The 26854-nt window shown below is 41.1% G+C and overlaps 1 protein-coding gene across 1 annotated transcript; it reads left to right on the forward strand.

Moving 5' to 3' along the window:
• The first annotated feature begins 320 nt into the window (after nucleotides 1-320).
• LOC130744415 (uncharacterized) lies at nucleotides 321-1913 on the forward strand. The gene has a single exon (XM_057596603.1). It carries the CDS (start codon nucleotides 321-323, stop codon nucleotides 1911-1913), a length of 1593 nt encoding a protein of 530 aa, XP_057452586.1.
• The last annotated feature ends 24941 nt before the right edge of the window (nucleotides 1914-26854 follow it).

Here is a 26854-nt window from a genome sequence, read left to right on the forward strand (position 1 = left end):
CTAGTGAAAATCTTGGTGGTGGCCAAGTACTGGACGTAGCCCAATCGTTTAGGGTGAACCAGTATAAATCTCTGTGTGCTGAACGTTCTGTTCTGTTTACTGTTTTACTTCCGCTGCACTAAACAGTTTGTGAAAAGTCACTCTTAAACGTTTTTCCTAAGAACTAATATTCTTTTCATAAAACAAAGTTTTAAAAAGTAATTTTCAAGAACACAATTCAAACCCCCCCCCCCTTTCTTGTGTTACTTTATTGCATCTCAATTGGCATCAGAGCTTAGTCTCTAGAAACTAACATCTTAACAAGTGTAGAGTAAAGATCCATGGCTGAAGATTTAGCAATAGCTACGGGCTCATCCACCAACAAGCCTCCATTCTTTGATGGAACTGAGTATCCTTATTGGAAAACTCACATGCAACTATTCATTGAATCCACAAACTACAGGCTCTGGGACATCATTGAAAATGGCAACATCGTTCACAAAGATGATGCTGTAGAACCAATAAAGAAGGATCAACTGACAGAAGCACAACACAAGGACTATCAACTTAATGCTAGAGCTAAGTCATTCCTTTTATGTGCTTTAAGAAAATCTCAGTTGGATAAGGTTGATGGCTTAGCAACGGCCAAAGAAGTCTGGGAAGCTCTAGGGTTGGCATATGAAGGTACGGCAAATGTCAGACAAGCCAAAGTAAGCCTACTTGTGGCTGAATATGAAACCTTCAAGATGAAGGAAAGTGAAAGCATTGATGACATGTTTGGAAGATTCCAAACCATTGTCAATGGGCTTAGGAATCTTGATCGCAAGTATGAAAATGTTGATCAAATCACAAAGATTCTAAGATGCCTTCCCAGGAGATGGAGACCTAAAGTCACAGCCATTCAAGAATCTAAAGATCTCAGCACCTTGAGATTGGAAGATCTTTTGGGATCCCTAAAGGTCCATGAGATAGAGTCGGCTCACGACGAAGGACAAAAGAAGCAAAAGAATATTGCTTTCAAAGCAAACAGTTCAAAGGATGTCCAAACAAAAGAACAATCTGAAGAAGAAGAATCCTCAGAAGAAATGTCAGACGATGAACAAGCTCTCTTCAACAGAAAGTTCAAGCGTATGTGGATCAAACAACAGAAAGGAAAAGGTACTTCAAGGAAGGACAACAAAAGAGATTCAAGCTTGAAGAAGAAACCGTTCACTCACAAAAGTGAAGGTGGCTCAAACTTGGACAAAAGCAACATCACCTGCTTCGAGTGCAAGAAGCCAGGACACATCAAGCCTGACTGTCCAAAACTTGCAAAGAAATCAGGCAAGAAGCCCTTCTACAAGAAAAAGAAAGCGCTAGCTGCTGGATGGGATGAATCTGAGGACGATTCAGAAGATGAAGATGAAGGGGAAGATGATGATGCACTCTTTGCTCTTATGGATTCTGCAGCAAGCTCGGAGGATGAAGATAATGATGAGGTAAAACCTGAAAACCTTAAAGAAGAATTCAACGAATTACTTGAACATTCATATACTCTATCTGAAAAATACAAAGCTTTGAAGAAACAGTTTGCTAAATTACAACTTGAGCATGAAAAGGTTTTAATAGAAAAGAATCATGTGCTTAATGAGAATATTGCTTTGAAAGAACAAGACTCTGTTAAGGAAGTGACTTCTCTTAAGAAAAGAATTAAAGTACTAATAGATGATCTATCCATATTCACTATAGGACATGATAATCTAGTTAAACTTTGTGGAAATAAACGTGAACTGTATGATAAAAGTGGACTAGGATTTGATAGTGAATCAACTTCATCTAGTGAATGCATGTCTGATATATCTTTTGTATCATCTGAGATTGATCAAAACAAATTTGTTGTGAACTGTAAAATTGAGCGAGTTGTATCTATGAGAAAAACGTTCCCGCAAAAGTGACCACTCACCCCTCAGGACCCAAGAAAATCTGGGTACCTAAAGATTCAATTATATCTATTGTAGACCTACTTAACAGAACGAAGGAAACGCCAACAATGGTACCTGGACAGTGGATGCTCGCGTCACATGACGGGAGAAAAGTCTATGTTCCCAAAGATCCAAACTAAAAGAAATGGTGGAACAGTTACCTTCGGAGGAAACCAAAAGGGACTCATCATTGGTGAAGGTAATGTTGGTAAGGAACCTCTTCCTGTGATTAGTAACGTTCTGTTGGTTGAAGGATTAAAACATAATCTACTTAGCATAAGCCAATTATGTGATAGTGGGTTCACTGTTTCCTTTAATAAAGTGAAGTGTAGTGTCACTGATATCGATGACAAGATCATCTTTGAAGCTCAGAGACAAGGGAATCTATATAAGACGAACTTGGAAAACCTAGCAAGTCAAAATGTAACATGTCTAGTATCATCAGAGGACAATACTTGGCTTTGGCATAGGAAGCTAGGGCATGCTTCCTTAAGGACCATTACTAAAATCATAAGTAATGACCTAGTATGTGGTTTGCCAAAACTCAATATCAAATCTGATGTTACATGTTCTGCTTGTGTTCAAAGCAAACAGCATCGTACCTCCTGTCGTGCTGAAAACTTTGTTAGCACTAGCAAATCTCTGGATCTATTACATATGGATTTGTTTGGTCCTACTAGAGTAGCTAGTATTTCTGGAAGAAGATATTGTCTTGTCATAATCGATGACTACACGAGATTTTGTTGGGTGTTCTTCCTAACAAACAAGGATGAAACCTTCCGAGCATTCAAGATCTTCAGCAAGAGAGTACATAACGAAAAAGGGTACTGCATCTCAACAATCCGCAGTGATCGAGGAGGAGAATTTGTAAATGAAGAATTTGAACAGTTCTGTGAACAAGAAGGCATCACTCATCAATTCTCTGCTCCTAGAACTCCTCAACAGAACGGTGTTGCTGAACGGAAGAACAAATCACTTCAAGAAATGGCGAGAACAATGCTAAGTGAGACCTCTCTACCTAAGTACTTTTGGGCTGAAGCTATTGAAACTGCATGCTACATTCATAATAGAATATCCATGCGGCCTATGATGAAGAAGGCTCTGTATGAGCTGTGGCGTGGAAGACGTCCAACTGTTTCGTACTTTCATCCCTTTGGATGCAAATGTTTCATTCTCAACACTAAAGACAACGTTGGAAAGATCGACAACAAATCTGATCAAGGAATCCTCTTGGGATATTCTACTCATTCCAAAGCGTACATAGTTTTCAACTCAAGGACAAAAGTAGTAGAAGAATCCATCAATGTCAAAATTGATGATCATTCAATCGATTCAACTGATTGCTTAGAAAGAGATTTTCTAAATCTTGACCTCTCTAATCCTGAGGATGATGGAATCTCTAAAGAAGCTCAACCCTCAGATAACTCACCCACAGTACAATCCACTGTCTCACCTTTGGAAACTCAAGAACAGTCCGATCAAGTCATGACTTCCAGTGGCATTTCTTTGCCAAGAGATTGGAAATATAAATCAGACCATCCACCAGAACAAATTATTGGAAGTGTCTCAGAAAAAGTCAGAACAAGGTCAGCTTTCAGAGAAGACTCAAACAGTGCATTCATTTCAGAAATTGAGCCAAAGACCGTAGAAGAAGCCCTACAAGATGAAGGATGGATTCTAGCTATGCAAGAAGAACTGAATCAATTTGAAAGAAGTGAAGTCTGGACACTTGTACCCAAGCCAAAAGGAAAATCAATCATTGGTAACAAGTGGGTGTTTAGAAACAAGATGGATGAAAATGGAAAAGTGACTAGAAATAAAGCAAGACTTGTAGCTCAAGGATACAATCAACATGAAGGAATTGACTACACAGAAACCTTTGCTCTTGTAGCCAGAATTGAAGCAATCCGCATTCTCCTAGCCTTTGCATGTCAACACTCCATCAAACTGTACCAAATGGATGTCAAAAGTGCATTTCTAAATGGAGTAATAGAAGAAGAAGTATATGTGAAACAACCTCCAGGCTTTGAGGAACCATCCTTTTCTGAGCATGTTTTCAAACTCAAGAAAGCTCTTTATGGTCTAAAACAAGCTCCAAGGGCTTGGTACGATCGCCTGAGTAGCTTCCTCATGAAGAACGGTTTCACAAGAGGACAGATTGACAACACTCTATTCAGAAAGCAATTAAATGATGACTACATCCTTGTACAACTGTATGTTGATGACATCATATTTGGAGCTACTAGTGATAACTTATGCAAGGAATTTTCAACCCTCATGCAAAGCGAATTCGAGATGAGTATGATGGGAGAACTGAAATTCTTCCTTGGTCTTCAAATCAAGCAAGAAAAAGACAAGATCTACATGCATCAGTCTAAGTACATCAAAGATATGAAGGTATGAAAAACGGTAGAAAGGGGGGGGGGTTTGAATAACGTTTTCAGTATAAAGCTTCCACCTTAAAGATTTTGACAAATCTTTCGAGAACTTAAGTGCTAAAGATAAGAGATAGAAAAGCACACAAGGATTTTATCCTGGTTCACTTGATAAATCACTCAAGCTACTCCAGTCCACCCGTTAAAGTGATTTCTTCCTTCTTAGAATGAAGGCAATCCACTAATCAGGTAAGAGTTACAACTGCACTTGAAACCTACAAGTGACTAACAATTACACTGACTTAGCTCACACTAAGATTCACTCTCTTAGTCTTCTCTAGGATCCGATCAACCTTGATCTCCTAAAGGAACTAAACAAACTGTTTATCAAAGAATTGTTTACAAGGGATTTGCTTCTAAAAAGCTAATAGTAAACTCAATGAATTTCAGATGAAAGAAAGCTTAGAAGAATTTGAATTTGTCTTGTGCGTATGTGAATGCTTCTAGCCGCTTCTTTCAGTCTTCAGCCTCTTTATATACTCCAAGGATTAGGGTTGAGCGTTGCATGGAAAATGCTACCGTTGGAGGGCAGTTCTGGAAAATCCAGCTTCTGGTATGTCTGAGACTGTTAGGTAGGTCGTCAGGAAGGTACAGTTGCTTTTGTACTTGGATAGCGACTTGACCTTTAAACCTAGGAGACTTCTGATCAGGGGAATGCTTCATATTGGAACTTGTGAAGCCGGTTGATCAGAGTCAGAGGGAAAGCCCAGATCCTCTGACCATTGTTTCTTCTGATTCTGAACTCAGAGGGAAGTACATGGTCTTCAGAGTATCTTGCTTCTGGACATCAGAACTTCACTAATCAGCTTCTGGATCTTCAGAGTCTTCTACACCATCAGAATATCTGAGCCTTCAGTGTTTCTTGGTTATCAGACTTTCTGGATCTTCAGAACTTCTAGTGACTGAGTCCACATCAGAGTTTGTATAACTTCAGAACTTCTGAAGCTTTTCCACTGTTCATACTGAACATGGTGAATGCGAAAGCGTTGCTTGGGTCGCTCTTTATACACAGTGCTTCTGATTTGTGTGAGATTGAGTTGAGGTCAGAGCCCGTAAATAGCACACTCAGAAAAACACGTTAGAGTACCACAATTGTTCATATCAAAAGGTTAACTTGTAATCATCAAAACATAGAGTTGTACTACTAGATCAAAACTTGATCTTACAATCTCCCCCTTTTTGATGATGACAAAACTAAGATTTTTGATGAACAATTCTTAAACATTAAACTGAATTCACTCAGAGTTTAGAGATATAGAATAAGACTTATCCTGATGTGAATAGTTTATCTTGCTCATTCTGAATTCAAGTCACTGCTTGATTCTGAGCTTAGCTCCCCCTGAATCTAATACTTGATGAAAACATTAGTAAAGTCTAGATTCTGAGCTAAATGATATAAGAGTTCAGAGTGAAAAACTTATGTCATAGATGAAAATAGAGTAATCAGAGCGCATAAGTAATCAGAGTCACGGACAAGGTATCAGAGTCTTTGGTATCAGAGTCAAATTAGAATCACTTCAGAAGAAGTGAAATGTATTCCTTGTATTTGCCCAGTGACACATCTATGGTCATAAAGGTGGAACTCTTAAATTCTCCAAAAGAAAAATAAATCACACTAACACATCTTACACATCAAAAACTGGGTTTACTCCCCCTTTTTGTCATAAGCAAAAAGCCTGGGGTGTGAAAAACTTAGCTTGAAGTACAAGGTACTCCCCCTTAGAGAAGGTCTAAGTTTAAAGAAAATGAAAACGATGCAAGAATCAGAGTTAGGCGAAATAAATAGAAGAGTTAATGCAAGAGAAGAACGTTTACCACCGGTCAAGGGAGTAAAGAGGAGGGTCAGTTACCAAGAACTTAACCTCGAGAAACTGAAGGAGCATTAACTTTCAGAGAGAAAGTGAAGCCTATATAAAGCGTTGGAGAGAGAGGTAAGCTTCACAACTCAAGAAATTATCAGAAAAAAATGGCATCATATATCGTAGCACTAGAAGAGCTGAGAAAGAAAGCCTTTGAGGAGGACTTGTTCCTGAACATCAGGCATCCAGAGGGTGCAAAGACCATCTCAGAGCTAACACGGACACTGCTGGAGGAAGACCTACGTCCAGAGTTGAAGAGAGACCTGAGGGAATTTCTTGCCTTCGTGGAGGAGGTGCAAGAACTCAGCCAGCTTGAACTCAAGCTGCTGGAAGAAAAAGAGATTGTTGAAGAGAAGCTCAAGACTGCAGAAGAGATTCTGGAGAGGGATGAGCTAAAAGACAGGCTCACCAACATCCAGTATGCACTGGAGCGTCTGGAGAAGGATAGGTCAGAGCAGCGCCAGGAGTGCAGAAGAATGAGGAGGGATCCTCCATTCTAGACTTTAGGAAAAGAATGTATGATGTAAACATAAAGAGATTATGAATAAAAAGATTTTTGCAAGCATATGTGACAAAAAATATATATAGATATGCATAGATAATCACAAACGAACAAAGTAGAATAAATAAAGAAAAAGAAACAGAAGTTAACAAAATAAAACAAAGTTAAAGAAAAAGAAAAGCGAAGAGATCCTAAAACTAGGGTTTATCAGATCGACGCAGAAGTTCCATCATCATTTGCTTCATTTCAAGTAGCATGGATTCATGAGTGTCAAGACGCTGTTCCATGATGTCGAGTCTGGACGAGCTTGACTGAGTAGAACTGGAAGGAACATTCTGAGCAGCTTGAGGAGCTGGAATGGAAGCAGAAGCAGCATGAGTAAACACTACTGGTGCAAGTGCTTGGCATCTAAGGGCTTCAGCCTCAGCTTCAAGTCGTTCTGCCTCTAATCTGGCTTGTTCAGCTTGAGCTGCTGCTTGACGTGCAACTTCTTCTGCTTGTTCTTTCTTTCTCTTAGCCTCTTCAATAGCTTCAAGGAGCTTATGTCTCTGTTCTTGTTCATGAAGAGCCACCCTTCTAGCAAACCTTTGCTTTGCAGCCTCGATCCTCTGACTTCCTTCTGCATGCAGGAGCTGCATCATAAGTGGAACTTGAGCCACTAGCCAAGTGCCCAGATTGTTCCACTCTTCAGCCACATGTTCAGCATTCTCGCTTAGGTCAGTCTGACCTTGCACATTGCGTAGCATCAAAGAGGCTTCATGATAGAAAATATTGATGCACTCAGAGAGAGATGTGGGTCGGAGATGAGTGTAAGGAATTATAGAGAGGTTGGTTTCAGGAGAGGCTGGGTGATTGCTGCTGTGAGCTTCAGAGGCACCTTGTGGAGAGCCAATGTTGAACATTTGAGCATTTGGTTCAGAGGTTCCAAGGTGAGGTTCTGAAGTTTCAACCAGAGGATGGGGTGATCTAACTGAGGATTGGTTAGACACAGATTGTTCTGGTTCAGGTTCTGGTTGAATAGGCTCTTGGTGGTCAGGGGCAGGGTGAGCTTGTTGAGCCAAAGGGTCTGCCTCATGTAAAGGATTGGCCAAGATAGGTTCATCTGGGTCAACTAGACGTTCAGGTCTAGGGCCAGGATATCTCCTAGGGCTTGGACAAGTGAGATAATATTCTTCTAAGGTAGACACCTTTTCTTTTCTAACTTCCATGAATTTTCGAAGGGATTCAGAGTTGTTGGAAGGAGAAGAATCAGCAACATTTGTTGGGAAGGATACGGGTGTAAGGGCTGTGGAAGAGTCTGTATCCGTGGTTCTGAGAGCCAGACGTTCTGATGCTCTTGGGACAGAGTGATCAGAAGTTCTGGGTCCAGGTTCTGTTTGGGTAGGCTCTGGTTGCTCATGAATGATGGGTTCAGAAGTTAATGGGTTGTACGGGATGGTAATGGGAGAGGTTGGTTCTTCTGGCCTAGAGGGTTGGTTCTGGAGCAAATTCCAGAGAGGTGCTTCAGTAGGAGAAGGTTGAAAAAATGAAGACCTTGGGGAATGTGGTGGAGAGGTGGTTTGTGCAGCTGGTTGGGACTCAGGAATAGGAGTGAGGGAATTTGAAGAGTGTTTGAGCATGGCTGATATGGGGAGTGCATCAAATAAATTCAAATCATCATCAGAAGCAACTGCAGACTTACTTGAATGTGCTGATGATCTTGTCACTCTGGCAGGAGTTTCAATCCTTCTGATCACTTCAGCAGCAGGTTCCACCCGAGTAGGCTTCACCACAATTCTGACCTGCTTCTTCTTCTTCTTAGGAGGACCATCCTCATTATCACCATCATCACCATCATCACCATCATCGGGCTTGCTGGTTTCATCATGCTTTCTCTTGGATTGACCAGCCTTCTTCTTTTTGATCAGAGGGACATCTGATTCCTTAGAAGATTCTTCTAGGATCATCTTCCTCTGAGCTTTCTTCTTGATAGGAGAAGGAAACTCTGGAGCTGGCGGCAGTCTGCTGAAAAATTCATCGAGATCAATTTCAAAGCCTTGAGCCCTTAGGTCTTCAACATAGCACCTAATGGCTTTAGGATTGTCAGCCTGTGTCCACAGAGGGTAGTCATTCAGAGGCACCCTTCTACTTCTGATCTCAGAAGATGTGTCTTCATGGGCAGGAGCAATCTTCTTCTTGACTAGGCCCATTTTCTTTAGAGAATTCGCAGTGAAGACATCACTGACAATGGTGGTCAGATCCTCTGTGCATCCAGCATTTACCAGATCTTGAATGAGGCCACTCTCAATGAAGAGATCAGATAACAGTCTCCCAAATGGAATATACTTGATTGCTGACTTGATGGAGGCAGTGGTACGAGACTTCCGGATACACTCCTTCAAGTAGGAGAACAGGAAGTAGGGAAGGCAGATCTTCTTCTTGTCTTGGATGAAGAACAACATCGCCTTCTGGTTGAAGTTGATGTAGTCTGGGGAACTGCCCTTTGGTCTCGGGTTTATGCAGTGGAGCAAAATCTTGTGCCAGATCCTGAGCTTGGGATGAAGGTCCATCACTTTGTAATTCGTCTTGCCCGGTTTGTAATTGGTGTATAGGGCCTTGTTGGTCTCATCCTTCGTCTTGGATTTCAGCTTCGATTCAGTGAATTGGAAACGATACCCAAAAGCAGTTTCTGCACCCAGCAAGTTCACGAAAGACTGTGAGATACCACCTGAGTATCATCGCAGTCGGCGTGCTTCCAGAATTCCTTGATCAGTTTATCATACACCGGTCCTCGAAGCCTGTTGAAGTAATTTCCCCAACCTTGAACTTGGACTTCAGGACGAAGATCATACCCATTTGTAGCAAGGTTGTCGAGGTCGAATCTCCATTCTGCCAGTACTTGAAGTTCCTCAGGAGCATATACACAGTGAACGGCACAGCCCCGTTCTGCAATCGGGATAATCTGCTCTTGAGCTTGACCTTGATCTTGAGTCGGATTCTCAGGGCCCCTTTGACCCGTTGCTAGACCAACTACCATATGAGGGAACTGGGTTGCATCTGCAGTAGCTCTTCTGGTTTGACTCACCATTTTTGAAGCGGTTGAAGGTTTAGGTAGAAGATGAAGGTTGAAAGATGAAGAGAGATCGAGAGAGAAATCGAGGATAAACGGTTTTGAAATAGCAAGAGAGAGAGAGTAAAAACCGAAAGTGAAGGAGATCGTGTGTGTATAGTGGGTTTTGACAAATAACCGTTGTTGATTCAAAAAGCAATTTAAGATCAACGGTTGAAAATTAAAGATAGATATTAACAGTAAATACACCTATCACACACAGGAGAGAAGCACATCTACACGCAATCATAACAGACTGTCACACGGGCACAAGGAACTATGCATCAGAAATACTGACACACGTGTTGCTGTCTCAGCTTCAGAGTCAGTACCAATGGGTACACACACTCTGATTGAGTTACCTTCTGGACTAGACATCTTCTGATCAAGAAGTATCATAGTCAGAGGTTCTGATCCATCTTCACTCTGGACAAAAGTCCATGTTCAGATTTTTCAGAATAAAATTAAATCTATCTTCTGCTAAGGGCTTTGTAAAGATATCTGCCCATTGATGGTCAGTATCAACAAACTTCAGAAGAAGTACGCCCTTCTGTACATAATCTCTAATAAAGTGATACTTTACCTCAATGTGCTTTGCCCTTGAATGCAAGATAGGATTCTTACTCAATGAGATTGCAGCAGTGTTATCACAATAGATTGGGATATTGCTCTCAAGGATCTGATAATCCTCCAGCTGATGTTTCATCCAGAGCATCTGAGTGCTGCATATTGCTGCTGAGATATATTCTGCCTCTGCAGTTGATAGTGCAATGGTTGATTGCCTCTTGCTTGCCCATGAGACTAGATTGCTTCCCAGAAATTGACAATTTCCAGAAGTACTTTTTCTCTCTGTTCTATCTCCAGCATAATCAGCATCACAATAACCTGAAAGCTTATACTCTGATGTTTTCTTATACATCAAGCCAAGGTTAGTGGTGCCTTTCAGATACCTTAGGATCCTCTTAACAGCAGTTAAGTGGGTTTCCCTTGGATCTGATTGGAAACGAGCACATAAATGAACACTAAATAGTATGTCTGGCCTAGATGCAGTTAAGTATAGAAGTGAACCTATCATGCCACGATAGAGCTTCTGACATACTTTACCACTTTTATCTTCTTTCTCCAGAATGCATGTAGGATGCATTGGAGTCTTGGCCACTGTTGATTCCAGCATATTGAACTTCTTCAGAAGTTCTTTAGTGTACTTGCTCTGATGGATATATGTTCCTTCTGGTGTTTGATCAACTTGTATTCCCAGAAAGTACTTTAATTCTCCCATCATACTCATCTCAAATTCAGCCTGCATCATCTCAGAAAATTCTTTGCATAGAGATTGATTAGCAGAACCAAATATAATATCATCAACATAAATTTGCACAATTAAGATATCATCTTTATAAGTCTTGCAAAAAAGAGTTGTATCTACTTTACCCCTTACAAACTCATTCTCCAGAAGGAATGAGCTGAGTCTCTCATACCATGCTCTGGGAGCTTGCTTCAGACCGTAGAGTGATTTCTTCAATTTGAACACATGGTCTGGCTTCTTCTCATCTTCAAAACCTGGGGGTTGATGAACATAGACTTCCTCTGAAATATAACCATTTAGGAAGGCACTCTTCACGTCCATCTGATGTAGAGCTATGTTGTGATTCACTGAAAAAGAGATCAACAGTCTGATTGCCTCCAGTCTTGCTACTGGAGCAAATGTTTCAGTGTAGTCTATTCCTTCCTGCTGGCTGTAGCCTTGAGCAACTAGCCTTGCCTTGTTTCTGACTACATCTCCTTTCTCATTCAGCTTGTTTCTGAATACCCATTTTGTTCCAATTACATGGACACTCTCAGGCTTCTTCACTAAGCTCCAAACATCGTTTTTGGAGAATTGATTCAATTCTTCTTCCATGGCCAAAATCCAATCCTTGTCCTGAAGAGCTTCATCTATGGACTTGGGTTCAATTAAGGACACCAATCCTTTCAGACTGAGCAAGGTCTCTTCAGAGGGTCTGAAGGCTGATCTGGTTCTGACTGGTTCGTCTTTGTTTCCCAGAATCAATTCCTTAGGGTGAGCTGCAGTGATTCTGCTCTTCTTCAGAGTTTGTGAGTTAGAGGGACCAGCTTCTTCCTCTGGTTCATCTTCCTCTGGCTCAGCTTCCTCTGGAGCTTTGCCTTTGTCAGAAACATTAATGCTTAAATCTGCAAACTTCTCAACTAGCTTTGACTGGTCAGAGTCAAGCTTATCGTCAAATCTAACATGAATAGATTCTTCAATAGTCTTAGCATCAGTATTATAAAATCTAAAACCTTTAGATCTCTCAGAATAACCAAGTAATAGACACTTAGAAGACTTAGCATCAAATTTATGCAATCTATCCTTAGTATTGAGAACATAACAAACACAGCCAAAAGGATGAAAATAAGAAATGTTGGGTTTTATGTTCTTCCACAATTCATAAGGAGTCTTATTCAGAATTGGTCTCACAGAGATTCTGTTCTGAATGTAACATGCTGTATTTACTGCCTCTGCCCAAAAGTACTTAACCATGCCAGTTTCTTGGAGCATGGTTCTAGCCATCTCCTGAAGAGTTCTGTTCTTCCTCTCAACAACACCATTCTGTTGAGGAGTTCTGGGACAAGAGAAATCATGTGCAATTCCATAGGAATCAAACAGACTCTCAAACTTGTCATTCTCAAACTCTCCACCATGGTCACTTCTGACACGCACAATCCTACAAGCCTTCTCGTTTTGCACTTGAGCAATGAAGGTAGAGAACACAGCATGAGACTCATCCTTGCGGGTTAGAAACTTTACCCATGTCCAGCGGCTATAGTCATCAACGATAACCATCCCATATCTCTTGCCACCTATAGACTCAGTTTTCACTGGTCCCAAAAGGTCGATATGCAGAAGTTCCAACGGCCTTGAGGTTGAGACAACATTCTTTGCCTTGAAAGGGACTTTTGTGAATTTGCCTTTCTGACATGCTTCACAAAGAGCGTCTGAAGCGAACTTCAGATTGGGTAAGCCGCTGACAAGGTTTAGCTTGCTCGGCTGAGAAATCTTTCTCATACTGGCATGCCCTAACCGTCTATGCCATACCCACTGCTCTTCATTAACAGACAGAAGGCACTTCACATTCTGAGCCTCCAACTCAGATAATCTGATCTTATAAATGTTGTTCTTCCTCTTGCTGTTAAACAGAACAGAGCCATCGATTTGACTTACAGCCCGGCAGGACTTTTGATTGAATATAACATCATAACCCTTGTCAGCTAATTGACTTATAGACAATAAGTTATGTGTTAGGCCGTCTACCAATAACACATTATCAATGCATGGACTATTATCTACACAAATAGTACCAGTACCAACAATTTTACCCTTTTCATTTCCTCCAAAGCCAACTTCGCCTCCAGGCTTAAGTTTCAGCTCTCGGAACATACGCCTTTCTCCCGTCATGTGACGCGAGCATCCACTGTCCAGATACCATGATTGGTGTTTCAGTGGAGCTATCAAGGATATCTGCAACATAGATAATCTTGTCCTTAGGTACCCACTTTCTGGGTCCTTTCTTGTTAGTTACCCCAGAGGTTCTGATCACCTTGGGTGTCTCAACATGATATTTTAAAGGAATGTTTGCATGATATTTAGTCATAGAGAAGGATCCCTTTTTAAGAGGGTTTTTAGCAACTTTAGCAGGTAAAGGATCAGGCAATATGGTACCAGAGGGAACAAAGCATTCATACAAGGATTTAGCTTTAGACACAGAAGGCTCATTTCTAATTGGTTTAGAATAGCCAATGCCATGCATTCCATTTCTGCTTACGCCATAGATCATTGAAGCCATTAAGCTTCTATCCACGCTTTTAGCTAGGAATCTTTGAAAAGACTTTTCATACTTAGACTCATTTCTACAATCAGAGGCATCACAGGCAACAATTTCTTCTAACTTAGCAATCTGGTTCTTAAGCACAGAGTTAGAATTGATCAAGGCATGATTATCATTTTTCAAATCAGAAATAATTTTCTCATGTTCAGAAGGAGTCTTGGAAACAGCAGATAAGTTCCTTTTTAGCTTCTTATGCTTAGACAATAAGGAGTTATACTTATCCATGATATCAGACAATGCATGTTTCAGTTCAGAGGTAGAGAAAGAAGCGAATACCTCATTTTCATCGTCTGAGTTGGGATCTCCTTCTGATTCTGAGTCAGAGTCAACAGCTTCCTTTGACTCTGCTTCCTTGTCTTTGACAATAGCCATGAGTCCTTGGACTTCACCATCAGAGTCAACATCCTCTGACTCTGATTCATCAAATGTCACCATCAGACTCTTCTTTGTCTTGAAGTGCTTCTTTGGCTTCTTGTCCTTCTTCAACTTTGGACAGTCACTTTTGTAGTGCCCTGATTCTTTGCACTCAAAGCATGTGACTTCCTTAAGTGAGGACTTCTTCTGACCTGAGGATTCAGACTTTCCTTTTGCCTTTCCAGAGCCTTTGTATTTGCTCTGCCTGTGCTTCCAGATGCGATTGAGTCTCTTCGAGATCAGAGTCAGCTCATCTTCATCAGAATCTTCTGATGCTTCTTCAGATTCCTCTTCTTCAGCTTGAAGAGCTTTTGACTTCTCAGCCTTAGCCTTTTCAGATTTAGATTTCAAAGCTATGGACTTTTTCCTCAGATCTTGCATCTCTGAGCGCTTCAGCTCATGGCATTTCAAAATGCTGATGAGTTCTTCTAAACTCATATTCTCAACATCTCTCGTGAGCTCTATTGAAGTCACTAAAGGCATCCAACTTTCAGGAAGACACCTGATGACCCTTATGACATGATCTTTTGTTGTGTAGCTCTTGTTGAGAGGTCGTATGCCAGCTACAAGCAACTGAAATCTGGAGAACATTTCTTCAATGGACTCATTTGGCTCCATGATGAAGGATTCATACTTTTGGATCAAAGACAATGCCTTTGATTCTTTGGCTTTCTTGTTTCCTTCATGAGACATCTTCAGAGATTCGAAAATGCCTTTCGCAAACTCACGATCTGTAATCTTCTGGTACTCTTCATAGGAAATAGCACTTAGAAGAATTGCTCTTGCTTTGTGATGTTGTGAGTACAGCTTCTTTTGATCTGCAGTCATCTCTGACCTTGGGATCTTCTTGCCATCTGTATCAACTGGACGCTCGTAGCCATCCACAATAATATCCCAGAGATCTGCATCGAAACCCAGAAAGAAACTTTCCAGTCTATCTTTCCAATATTCGAACCTTTGACCGTCGAACATAGGAGGCTTTGCATTGTAAACATCTCTTTGAGTTTCACTGGTGGTGGCAGCCATTGTTTTTCACACCGGCCCGGATCACTGAACACTGTTAGGTGTGGTAATCAGAACTTGCGCTCTGATACCAATTGAAGGTATGAAAAACGGTAGAAAGGGGGGGGTTTGAATAACGTTTTCAGTATAAAGCTTCCACCTTAAAGATTTTGACAAATCTTTCGAGAACTTAAGTGCTAAAGATAAGAGATAGAAAAGCACACAAGGATTTTATCCTGGTTCACTTGATAAATCACTCAAGCTACTCCAGTCCACCCGTTAAGGTGATTTCTTCCTTCTTAGAATGAAGGCAATCCACTAATCAGGTAAGAGTTACAACTGCACTTGAAACCTACAAGTGACTAACAATTACACTGACTTAGCTCACACTAAGATTCACTCTCTTAGTCTTCTCTAGGATCCGATCAACCTTGATCTCCTAAAGGAACTAAACAAACTGTTTATCAAAGAATTGTTTACAAGAGATTTGCTTCTAAAAAGCTAAGTAAACTCAATGAATTTCAGATGAAAGAAAGCTTAGAAGAATTTGAATTTGTCTTGTGCGTATGTGAATGCTTCTAGCCGCTTCTTTCAGTCTTCAGCCTCTTTATATACTCCAAGGATTAGGGTTGAGCGTTGCATGGAAAATGCTACCGTTGGATGGCAGTTCTGGAAAATCCAGCTTCTGCTATGTCTGAGACTGTTAGGTAGGTCGTCAGGAAGGTACAGTTGCTTTTGTACTTGGATAGCGACTTGACCTTTAAACCTAGGAGACTTCTGATCAGGGGAATGCTTCATATTGGAACTTGTGAAGCCGGTTGATCAGAGTCAGAGGGAAAGCCCAGATCCTCTGACCATTGTTTCTTCTGATTCTGAACTCAAAGGGAAGTACATGGTCTTCAGAGTATCTTGCTTCTGGACATCAGAACTTCACTAATCAGCTTCTGGATCTTCAGAGTCTTCTACACCATCAGAATATCTGAGCCTTCAGTGTTTCTTGGTTATCAGACTTTCTGGATCTTCAGAACTTCTAGTGACTGAGTCCACATCAGAGTTTGTATAACTTCAGAACTTCTGAAGCTTTTCCACTGTTCATACTGAACATGGTGAATGCGAAAGCGTTGCTTGGGTCGCTCTTTATACACAGTGCTTCTGATTTGTGTGAGATTGAGTTGAGGTCAGAGCCTGTAAATAGCACACTCAGAAAAACACGTTAGAGTACCACAATTGTTCATATCAAAAGGTTAACTTGTAATCATCAAAACATAGAGTTGTACTACTAGATCAAAACTTGATCTTACAAGATATGCTCAAGAAGTACAACATGCACAACTCAAGCAAGATGAGCACTCCTATGTATCCAAATACAGTCCTAGACAAGAATGATGAAAGTTCACCCGTTGATCCAACATCGTACCGAGGAATGATAGGATCTCTATTGTACCTTACCTCAAGCAGACCTGACATTATGTTCAGTGTTTGTCTATGTGCCAGATTCCAGGTAGTGATTTCAAGTTAAGTGGATATTGTGATGCTGACTATGCTGGAGACAGGGTAGAACAAAAAAGCACCAGTGGAGGATGCCATTTTCTAGGAAACTGTTTAGTCTCTTGGTCTAGCAAAAGACAAAGTACCATATCCCTATCCACTGCTGAAGCTGAGTATGTCGCAGCAAGCTCATGTTGCACTCAACTTCTATGGATCAAGCATCAACTTGAAGATTACAACATTCATGAAAACCACATACCTCTAGTTTGTGACAACACAAGTGCTATAAACATTGCAAAGAATCCAGTTCAACACTGAAGGAAAAATCACATTGAAATTAAACATCATTTCATAAGAGATCTAGTTGGGAAAGGACATATTGATATGTCATATGTTCATACTGAAGATCAACTTGCTGACATCCTGACCAAACCTCTACTGGAAGGCAGATTCTCTGATCTTAGGGAAAGAATCAATATGCACTGTGCAAATTGAATATATAGAAGTGTAAGTTTACTATTTTGCAGGTACCGTTCGATGAATGAACTAAGTACAGTTCACAAGTCTAGACTAATTGTTTACATGCGGCATCGTACCACAATGCTTCTATCACTTTTGTTCAGTGACTCATGGAAATCAATATTGTGAAAAGTTCAACGTCATCATATCAATGGCACGTGCTTCAACTTTTCATTTCTGAAAAGTCACATCACATTCAATGCTCAACTGTTACCGTGTCAGCCTTTATCGCACGTGTAACCACAACACATTTGTTTAATATTTTCCTCTTCAAAAGAAACCGCCTTTTTGCACTTCCTTCCAAAACCGTCATTCCATATTCCACATCAACATATCTATCTAAGATTTTTTTTACCTCACGCTATCTCCCCTCCAAGAAAAGAAAACTTCCTCTCTGCAAATTTTCTCTCCTCCAAAACCTAATGGCCGGAGTTCTTGCAACCGCCGCTAAGGCCCCTTCTAAGAAAGGTGGAAAGGCACCTCATTCACAGATTGAAATGGAGATTCTAAGGAAAAGATCTGAAAAGATCAACCTGTATCGATCTGTTCAGAACAAGGAAATAGGTGTCGTGAAGATAGAGAAGCTGGGTGATAATACTCTTGTTACACCAAGATACCTTGATATGAAGCAGTGTACAATGTTGCACAACGCGAAGTCTATGTGCCTCTTGTAAAAGAATTTTATGACTGCGCTGTGGTGAAGAATCGTGAAACAATCAAGTCAAGGGCCTTCAACAAAATCATTGATGTTACCCTCCAAGATGTTGCAGAGGCTCTCAATGTTAGTCTAAATGATGGTGAGAGATACACACCCTCGTGGTGGTCAAAGACAGGAGACTACCGGTGCATTTGGAAAGATCAGAAAGATCCTTTACTAGTGGAAGTGAGCAATCTCAGGGATGAGCTCAAATTCACCAACGCTGTGATTAGCAAGGTGGTTCTTCCCAAGGATGGTGCAAGAGGACATGTCAATGCACATGCAAGGTATGCAATTTACAAGATTATGAAAAGAATGAAGGTGAATCCGGCTCACTTAATCTGGAACTATTTGATCAACTTTCAGGATATGGGAAAGGGATTTCTTCCTTTTGGGTCTCTACTAACTGTTATCTTTGAGAAGAAAGGAATCACTAAGGATTTCCTGGCAAACAAGGAAGAAAGGATAGAGGATGACATCATCTGGCCCACTCCTATCAAGCTAGGAGATGTAGGAAAAATGAACATTGAGTATGATGATTCAGAAGTTCCTGACGAGTTCCTGACCAAAAAGAGAAGAGTTGAAAGAGAAAGAGAACGAGCAAAAAAGGTAGTCAAAAAGAAGGTGAAAACCTTGAAGGCACTGGATGCACGAGCAAGCACCGTTTCAGGCAAGAGATCTGTAAATCCTGCTTTGCGAATTGCACCGTTCCCTGAGGATGAGCCGGAACAGTCCAGGGAAGTGTTAAAGGTAGGCATTAAGGAACGTTCAATCAGAATCTCTAAAGGCGGGGTTCCTGTACAAACTGGCTCAAATCCAATTGCTTCCAGAACAAGATCTGGGCAAAGATCTCCTGTTGGCAAACTTGCAGAACCTAAGAAGAAGCCTAAACGCTTAAGAAGGCAGTATGATGATGAACCCACTGTACCTGTTCAGAAACCCAAATACAACAAACGGAAGACACTCGCAAATGAACCTGATGAACCCGAGAATGAAGAAGACTTTCTAATCCACTCCACCATTGTCAAAACCATAGACATAAACTTTCCACACAATGAGGTAAACGCTGAAATGTCAAATCAAGAGTTTGTTAATTCATTGTTTGATGATTCTTATGATCCTCACAAGACCACACCTCCACCACACCACGCACCAAAACAACTCTCCCCTACTCCAAACCACAAAGACCTCACTGTGAATCCCACTGATCATAGTTCACCAAAATTTTCCCCCATCACCACTATGGATTCCTCTGATGAGAAACACATTGTTGCAAAACCAAACCAAGGTCCCCATTGGTCAACTTCTTTCCATTAACCCTGACCACTCCAATAGATCAACCCTTCCAAAAGCATCAACAAAGTTCAACACTTGAAAGCCCTCTCAATCACAACTCTAAGCCAGGCAATATCTGCATCCTTTCTCAAGTGAGAAAAAGGCGTCTTCAGACGCTAGTGTCCTCTGCCATTAAACGCAGACGCACTGCAGGATCGACCAAGGCACCTGCCAAGGCCTTTCAAGAGAGACTGGTTAAGAAGAATGAAAAATCACCAAACCGTTCCGTGTTCCTCTCATGGAAGAAACCTTCAGAAGTTGGCTACAAGTTTCACTTGGAGGCCAGCAAGGTATCGGACTGGGATGAATGGCAAGTTTGTGCCACTGAAGGATATGTTGGTACAATGTCCTACTCTCTCCTGAACAGAGTCACTGCTTTAATCATTGCCTTGGGAAAGTGGGTCTATGTCCTGCTGCCAAGGAACATTCCAGACATTCTCCTACGTCCGGAAAAACTTCACATTATCAAAAGGAAAGGCAAGCTTCATGATGAAGGTGAATGTTCAGCTCTGCTGAACAATGCAAGTGCTGAAGAAGATCTCACTCTCTCTGATGCTGACAATGATCAAGGACATGAACAGGGAAACTTGGAGCAACCTCTGGAGGCTCAATTTGTTCGCCGGAGCGACTTTGAAGATCACAAGAATCAGATGAACAACCTCTTCTATGATCTAGCTTCCAAGATTGAACTGCTCCTGAATCGTTTTGGCTAATGGCCAATTTCTCTCCTTATCGTCCTATGTTGTTTAAATTCCTGAACAATTTGCACTTTAATTTCTTGCAACTTCTATTTATCATACTCTAATTCTCTTATGAATGCTAGATCATTTCTCAATGCATGTTTCTTTTTAATAATGCCAAAGGGGGAGAAGAGAGAAAGAGTTAGGATGAAGGATTATAATTAGGTGCCAAGTGCTATCAAACGTAAAGCACTATCAATCTTAGGGGGAGTACACTTAGAATTTGAATTCCCTTTCAAACTCTCAAGCTCAAATTTTTTTTTCTTATTAAACTCAGGGGGAGTTTATCATCTCAATTATCTCTTTCTATAAAAATTGTCATTATCAAAAAGGGGGAGATTGTTAAGTTCAAACGCATCATAACGTTTTTAAAATCTTATTCTGATCATAACAATTTTATAAATAGAAGGCTTATTTAAAATTCATTCACTAACAATATCCTTCATTTCAGGTGAACATTGTAATATGAAATAGGCTACAACGTTCTATCATTTACCAAGAAGGATTTTGTGACTATCATACCATCTGACCGTTTAATGACACATCAGTAGTCAGATTTGCCAAGCAATATTCGAGCGCCAAAGAATCAATTTGATTTCAAGCAATTTTTTCACATTCATATCTAATGACAATAGTTCGAATCTCGTTCAAGTTGAATCAGATGAAGACAAGCTTACTTTAGCAAAAGGCACGCTGACCAACGAGGAAAAAGGACAAGCCATCAACATCAAATTACCAAATTGTCTCTTATCTGAAAAGTAGCCCAAAGTCTATCACCACCTACTAGCTGACAAACATCACCTTTTGAGCTAAAGGATAGACTTGCTTCAGAAGTAACATTTAATGAAGCCACCAACCAAGCTTTTGAATCAACGGTCCGATCTCACCTTACAACGGCTATCTCAACGGTTGGAAATAATCTCACAAAAGCTACAACACTAGCAAGCGAGTATTTAAGCCACTCTTGAAGATCTGAAGAAAGTGGAATTAACTCTGAGAATCCAAGCATTCAACCATTCGTTTCAAACTTCTCAACAGCATTCAAAGCAAAATCAGAAATTCCCAAGTGTCAAACACAAGCCATAAATTCTGCCAAGTGAAAGAGAGGAACCTCATACCTTAAAAGAGTCACATCTTTTATTCTCTTCACACTATTGTAGTAACTCTGAAGTGAATTCAATGGTCAAATCTAAACCCAAACACTTAGAGTTCCAGTGCCATAAAGTCTGTGAGACCCAAGTTTTTAAGCTTACAATAAATGAATGAAATTCCTATTCATGATTAGGTTCGATGTATCGTGAAGGAAAAACCTGAACAAGTGTTTATCGAATGGAATAAATTTACGAAGGAGAAAGTTCAGGAAAAGGCTAAGGATAGTATTAAAGTCGATATAAGTTATAGCGCAAGTAGTATTCGCTTATAACTAGGACGAGAGCGTCAGTAAACGACTAATTTGCACTTAAAGACACGATAGAAACTAATTCCAAAAATCTTCAGAGAAATGTTAGAACTTCTCTTAATCTTTCCATGACAAGCGTTTCGATACGAAACCCTGGAATGTACGAACGTCTGATTCTAGTTCTCGGAGGTTTGCCGAAACTAAATCCCTGATAACCCAAGAAACTTAAAATAAATGGTCGATGAAGACATTTTCTATTCGGAGCTTCAAACGAAGATTCCACACGCATACACCTATTTCTTTCGAGTTTTCTAATCTTTCTTCCGAAAGAAGTTTTCTCATCCGACATCAACTGCAAAAAGTAGTTTTTTGGGTAAAATAGATTTACACCGACTTTGGATCGTTTGCCTTAATTCCAAGAAACCTATTTTGAGTTCTGGAATTATGTTGCCAGAACCTATCTTAGAATTCACAGAGGATGGCACAGGAAAAATCGGAATCGCGAAATTTTCATTTTTCCGCATTTTCCATCAACTATAAATAGCTTGAAAAAAAATCAAAATCCTCCACCACTATTAACACCAAACCCGCGAGCTTGAGAGGAGAAGGGGAGGAAGATATTTTCGCCGCTTCTTGCCTGATCGCTGCACCGACAGTTGCTACTCGAAGACCTTGCGGTATAGATGCTATTCCTTACTTCTGATCGTCAATTCTGTCGTTTTTCTCTATGTCTTTCTGTGCTCAAAGTTTTGAGCTTTTTGTAAAACTGTCCAAATAACTTGATTTCTCTGTCTAAACTTATTCCTTGCATGCCCAAGAGCATGTTTAGCGGATTACATTTCGCCGAGTCTCGTCGAATTGCCCCCGAGTTTCAATTCTGCTCAAAAACCCATTTCTTGACCAAAGCTTCGTCCTTTAGACTTAAAACTCTCGACTGACCTTAGCGCCAGTAGGATTAGTTGTCATAAACGTCGTTGGTGACGTCCCCATCTAATTTGTTTTTCGAAATTCCAATTTTGAAATTCCGAGCTAAAAACACTGACCAAAATACCCCCGCGTCAGTTTTCGATCCAATAATTTTTCCGAGCTTTAATTCGCCTTAGTTACGACTAATGATAACCTAGGAATCAAGTTTGGTCAAAGAAAAAGCGCCGGACACATTTAATGTGTGTGGCCGAGAGCACCTCAATGGGGGGAGGAAAATTTCTCTTTTTCGAAAACTCGTCCTATCGCGTTAGATTATCGTACTTCGGAGTTTATGATGCTTCGTGTAACCTTAGTAATTATTGTTTGCTGAGTTTCTGACTGATTGTGATTAAATTCTGTGGTTTCGCTCAAAGGTTCGTTTGAGGAATTCCGAGGAGCGGAAGGCGGAGATTGTGAAGGAACGCTACAGGATCACAATGGAGGAGCTACGTGTGAGGGCTACTCACTGAATACTAGCTAATGCTTTAGGTGTCGAAGAATTCGACTTGATTTATTGTTTATGCTCTTGATTGTGATTGACTGGGAAATGTTTTCTGAGGCTTCGGCTGACAATGATGATTGTTTATCGCTGGACTCGTTTTTTATATTGATTTACATATTATGTGCTAAATGGTTAATCTAGGATGTGTTGATATTGATTTACATGCTATGTGCTAAATGGTTAATCTAGGATGTGTTGATATATGTGTCACGACTGTTGGATTGTGTTACTTTGATTATGCAATAACACATATATCTGTTGTACGTCAGAGTGAGGAACCCGGGCGATTGTGCGACACTCATGAGATTTTGGGAAAGTTTGACGGGACGAACGGAGGTTCGGGCCCTTATTAATATTTTAGTGGATCGAGACCTTCTCTGGGAGTTACTTGGGATTATGGGATCTTTTAAACTCATAAGAGTAGAGACAAAACTTAATGGAAACCATTTTACAAGGAAAATTCATAATACACTAAACAACCTCCGAACCCTTTAAATAATAACAACATTCTCAAATGAAAGCTTAGGGTTTGGATATTAGCTTTGGAAAATGAGAAGTGTCGCCGAATCCAAGATTTAGGAAAACTAATAAGTTTCTGAGTATTTTATACTCTTTGCTCGATGAGCAGTTCATTTATTTGACTATCTAAAGGATAAGTCAGGGAACTATAAGTTTCCAAGTACATTGTTACTCTTTGCTCGCTGAGCAGTTTTGACCATCGGAATTAAATGAGTCGGATGACCCGAGAAGTTATCATGAGTGGTTGCACTCTTTTTATATTTCGTTGTCTTTTGTCGCAGAATCGACATTTACCTTAGGGTATTCTTTTTAGAGACAATAAGTTAGCTAGAACACGTGACGACGTGACGAGTAAGGTCGGAGACGTAGTTTGGCTAATCACGTTGCATTCATTCACACATTTTGAGGTTTATACACGGCGGGAAGTCGGACCTCGATGGATTCCAAAATGGTCCTAAGACCCGGATTTCCTTATAAGAACACTACGGTGATTCTTAGTAGAACACAGAAATGGCAGGCCTGCGGGTATACTGCTGATCTGACTACATTTTGTTTGGTGTAAGCGATGCCCGAGCAGAAATGGTCCCACTTTGGCCGGTGATAGGGCTGACTCATTGCTGTCCATACTTCCGGATTGCATCTTGTTCCTCGTCATCTCATTCATGCACCATGCATACTGACTTAGTTGCCGAGTGTGATTGATACTTGTTAATCTTACCTGATATATGCTATTTGTCAGTAATTATCATTTATATTCGATTGGAAGATATACAATTGTTGATGCTGTTACCGACTTCTAAGCCTAAGTAGCTATCCCTTAAACTTTATCTACGGGTGTATTACTTATGTAATTCTTTGAGTTGACCCTCGTGCCTTCTGTTTGTGTTTAGGCGGACTACACCCTTTGTCAGATGTCCATGGCGGATTGGTTTACGATGGTCCACCCTTCGGGGGGGACTAGGTTTGAGATGCTTGATCAGGAGATCCCCGGCTCATGGGTGGTCGACCGCGCTGGCCACAGAGCGATTTACTCAGGGAGAATAATGGAAGATCGAGTCGACAGTCTGGGACACTTGACGGAGGGAGTTCTGAGGCGTTACACTGTCAGCTTTAACCTGCCACCCAGCGTGCACTGTGGACCCGGTGTAGGAGTACCACCACCACCGTCGTATACTGACGACGAGGACCCCTCGGAGGAGGAGCCTGTGGGAGGGACTTCATCGGACTTTAGCTCACCTACTGTTGCCGTTGCTGATGACCTTGGTTCGGGTCCTGGACCCGTGAGACCATCTCAGGAGCATGTTGCGGTAGCGAGAGGGGGGATGGTTGCAGACATTGACCTAGTCGTCCTGGATTCTGATTCGGACGATGACCACGCTAGCATGTAGTTGTGAGTGCTGGGGTGTACTCCTCTGGACAGGATTAGGGTATTAGTAGCGTTATAGCTCTGGTCGTCATGTTCGTATTTTGGGGCAGGGTAGGTTCCTGACTGTTAGCTTTTTGTGTGGTTTTCTTTATGGAAATCACAGAGAGTTGGTCGGACTAGGAGGTCTTGTTTAGGCCGTTTTGGGCTGACCTACTTTCGTTTTGGAGGACTGTATTACGAACACTTGACCTTTCACTTTGGTTTGTACATATTGCCCAAGGGCACCACTTTCGGTTACTTCCCGTCACTAGAGGATAGTCGTGACGTGGTCCACTACTTACAGCGGGGGCTGTAAATATATTGTACATTAGTTATGTTTGTCTTTTGCTGTAGAGTCTTTACTTCGCTAGTCTTTAATTTTATTATTTTAAACAAATCGGAAAAAAAATATTCACGTTTTTCCGCTTTATTTTCTTTTTGGTTACTAAAGTGATGCCACCGAAATTGGGGTGTTACAAAGTCTCTACCCTCACTCTTGAAAGAAGAGAACCATTGTAGAGTATCATAAATCTTTGTAAAGATTTAGGAGAAGTCCTGTACAATACTTATAGGAGGAGTCCTGCAGAATACTTGGAGAAGTCCGTGATAATACTTGGAGAAGTCCTGGATAATACTTGTATTGGAGAAGTCCTTGATACTTGCTAGTGAAAATCTTGGTGGTGGCCAAGTACCGGACGTAGCCCAATTGTTTAGGGTGAACTAGTATAAATCTCTATGTGCTGAACGTTCTGTTATGTTTACTGTTTTACTTCCGCTGCACTAAACTGTTTGTGAAAAGTCACTCTTAAACGTTTTGCCTAAGAACTAATATTCTCTTCATAAAACAAAGTTTTAAAAAGTAATTTTCAAGAACACAATTCAAACCCCCCTTTCTTGTGTTACTTTATTGCATCTCATGAAGGGCGTCCTCGACCTTGACACCACGTTTGGCGAGGAAGAGAACGCTAGGACGCTCAGCGTCAAATACCTAATCCTTGAGGCGGAGGGGTCATACAACATGATCATCGGGCGAAACACTTTAAACCGTCTGTTCGTCGTGATCTCAAAAACCCACCTGGCAGTGAAGTATCCTCTGTCGAATGGGCATATTGGGGGAATTGTTGTAGATCAAAGGGTCGCAAGAGAATGCTACTGTAATGTTGTGGATCGGTATGGGAAGAAAAACGCTTCAGTCGGGAACCGTTGCAGCGAAGTTGAGACGCCAGAGGAAAGTTTGGACCCGAGGGGCGAGGGACGTGTTAACAAGCCCACAACGATAGAAGAAACCAAAGAGCTGAAGTTCGGCGAGAAGATACTCAAGATAGGAACCAAGTTAAGTGAGGACCAAGAACAAAGGCTATCAAAGTTGTTAGGCAAAAATTTAGATATTTTCGCCTGGAGTCACAACGACATGTCAGGTATAGACCAAAACTTCATTTGTCACAGGCTGGCATTGAATCCAGGAGCTAAGCCTATAACCCAGACTCGCCGGAGAATGGGAAACGAAAAAGAGAAGGCCATCCAGCAAGAGGTAAACAAGTTGCTAGCTGCGGACTTCATACGGGAAATCAAGTACCCTACCTGGTTGGCAAATGTGGTGATGGTCAAGAAGGCGAACGGGAAGTGGCGAATGTGCGTAGATTATACAGACTTGAACAAGGCATGCCCAAAAGATTCTTATCCCTTGCCGAGCATAGATAAGCTGGTAGACGGAGCTTCAGGGAATGAACTTCTGAGTTTAATGGATGCTTATTCAGGATATCACCAAATGAAGATGCATCCGTCGGACGAAGACAAAACAACTTTTATGACTCCAAGGGTAAATTACTGTTACCAGACTATGCCTTTCGGGTTAAAGAATGCGGGGGCGACGTATCAACGGTTGATGGATAGGGTGTTTGAAGGCCAAGTAGGAAGGAACATGGAGGTGTACGTTGACGACATGATCGTTAAATCGGTTTTGGGATCAAACCATCATGAGGATTTGATGGAGGCCTTCGGTAGGATTCGCAAGCATAACATGAGGCTTAATCCAGAAAAGTGTTCTTTCGGCATACGGGGTGGGAAGTTTTTAGGCTTCATGATTACATCGAGAGGAATCGAAATCAATCCAGTTAAATGTAAGGCAATCCAGGAGATGAAAAGCCCGAGCAATGTGAA

The sequence above is a fragment of the Lotus japonicus genome, chromosome 3, assembly GCF_012489685.1.
Source record: "Lotus japonicus ecotype B-129 chromosome 3, LjGifu_v1.2".
Taxonomy (NCBI): Eukaryota; Viridiplantae; Streptophyta; class Magnoliopsida; order Fabales; family Fabaceae; genus Lotus; species Lotus japonicus.

Bases quoted from the DNA above. Each gene is read 5' to 3' on its own strand.
- LOC130744415 (XM_057596603.1), top strand. From the start codon at position 321: ATGGCTGAAGATTTAGCAATAGCTACGGGCTCATCCACCAACAAGCCT.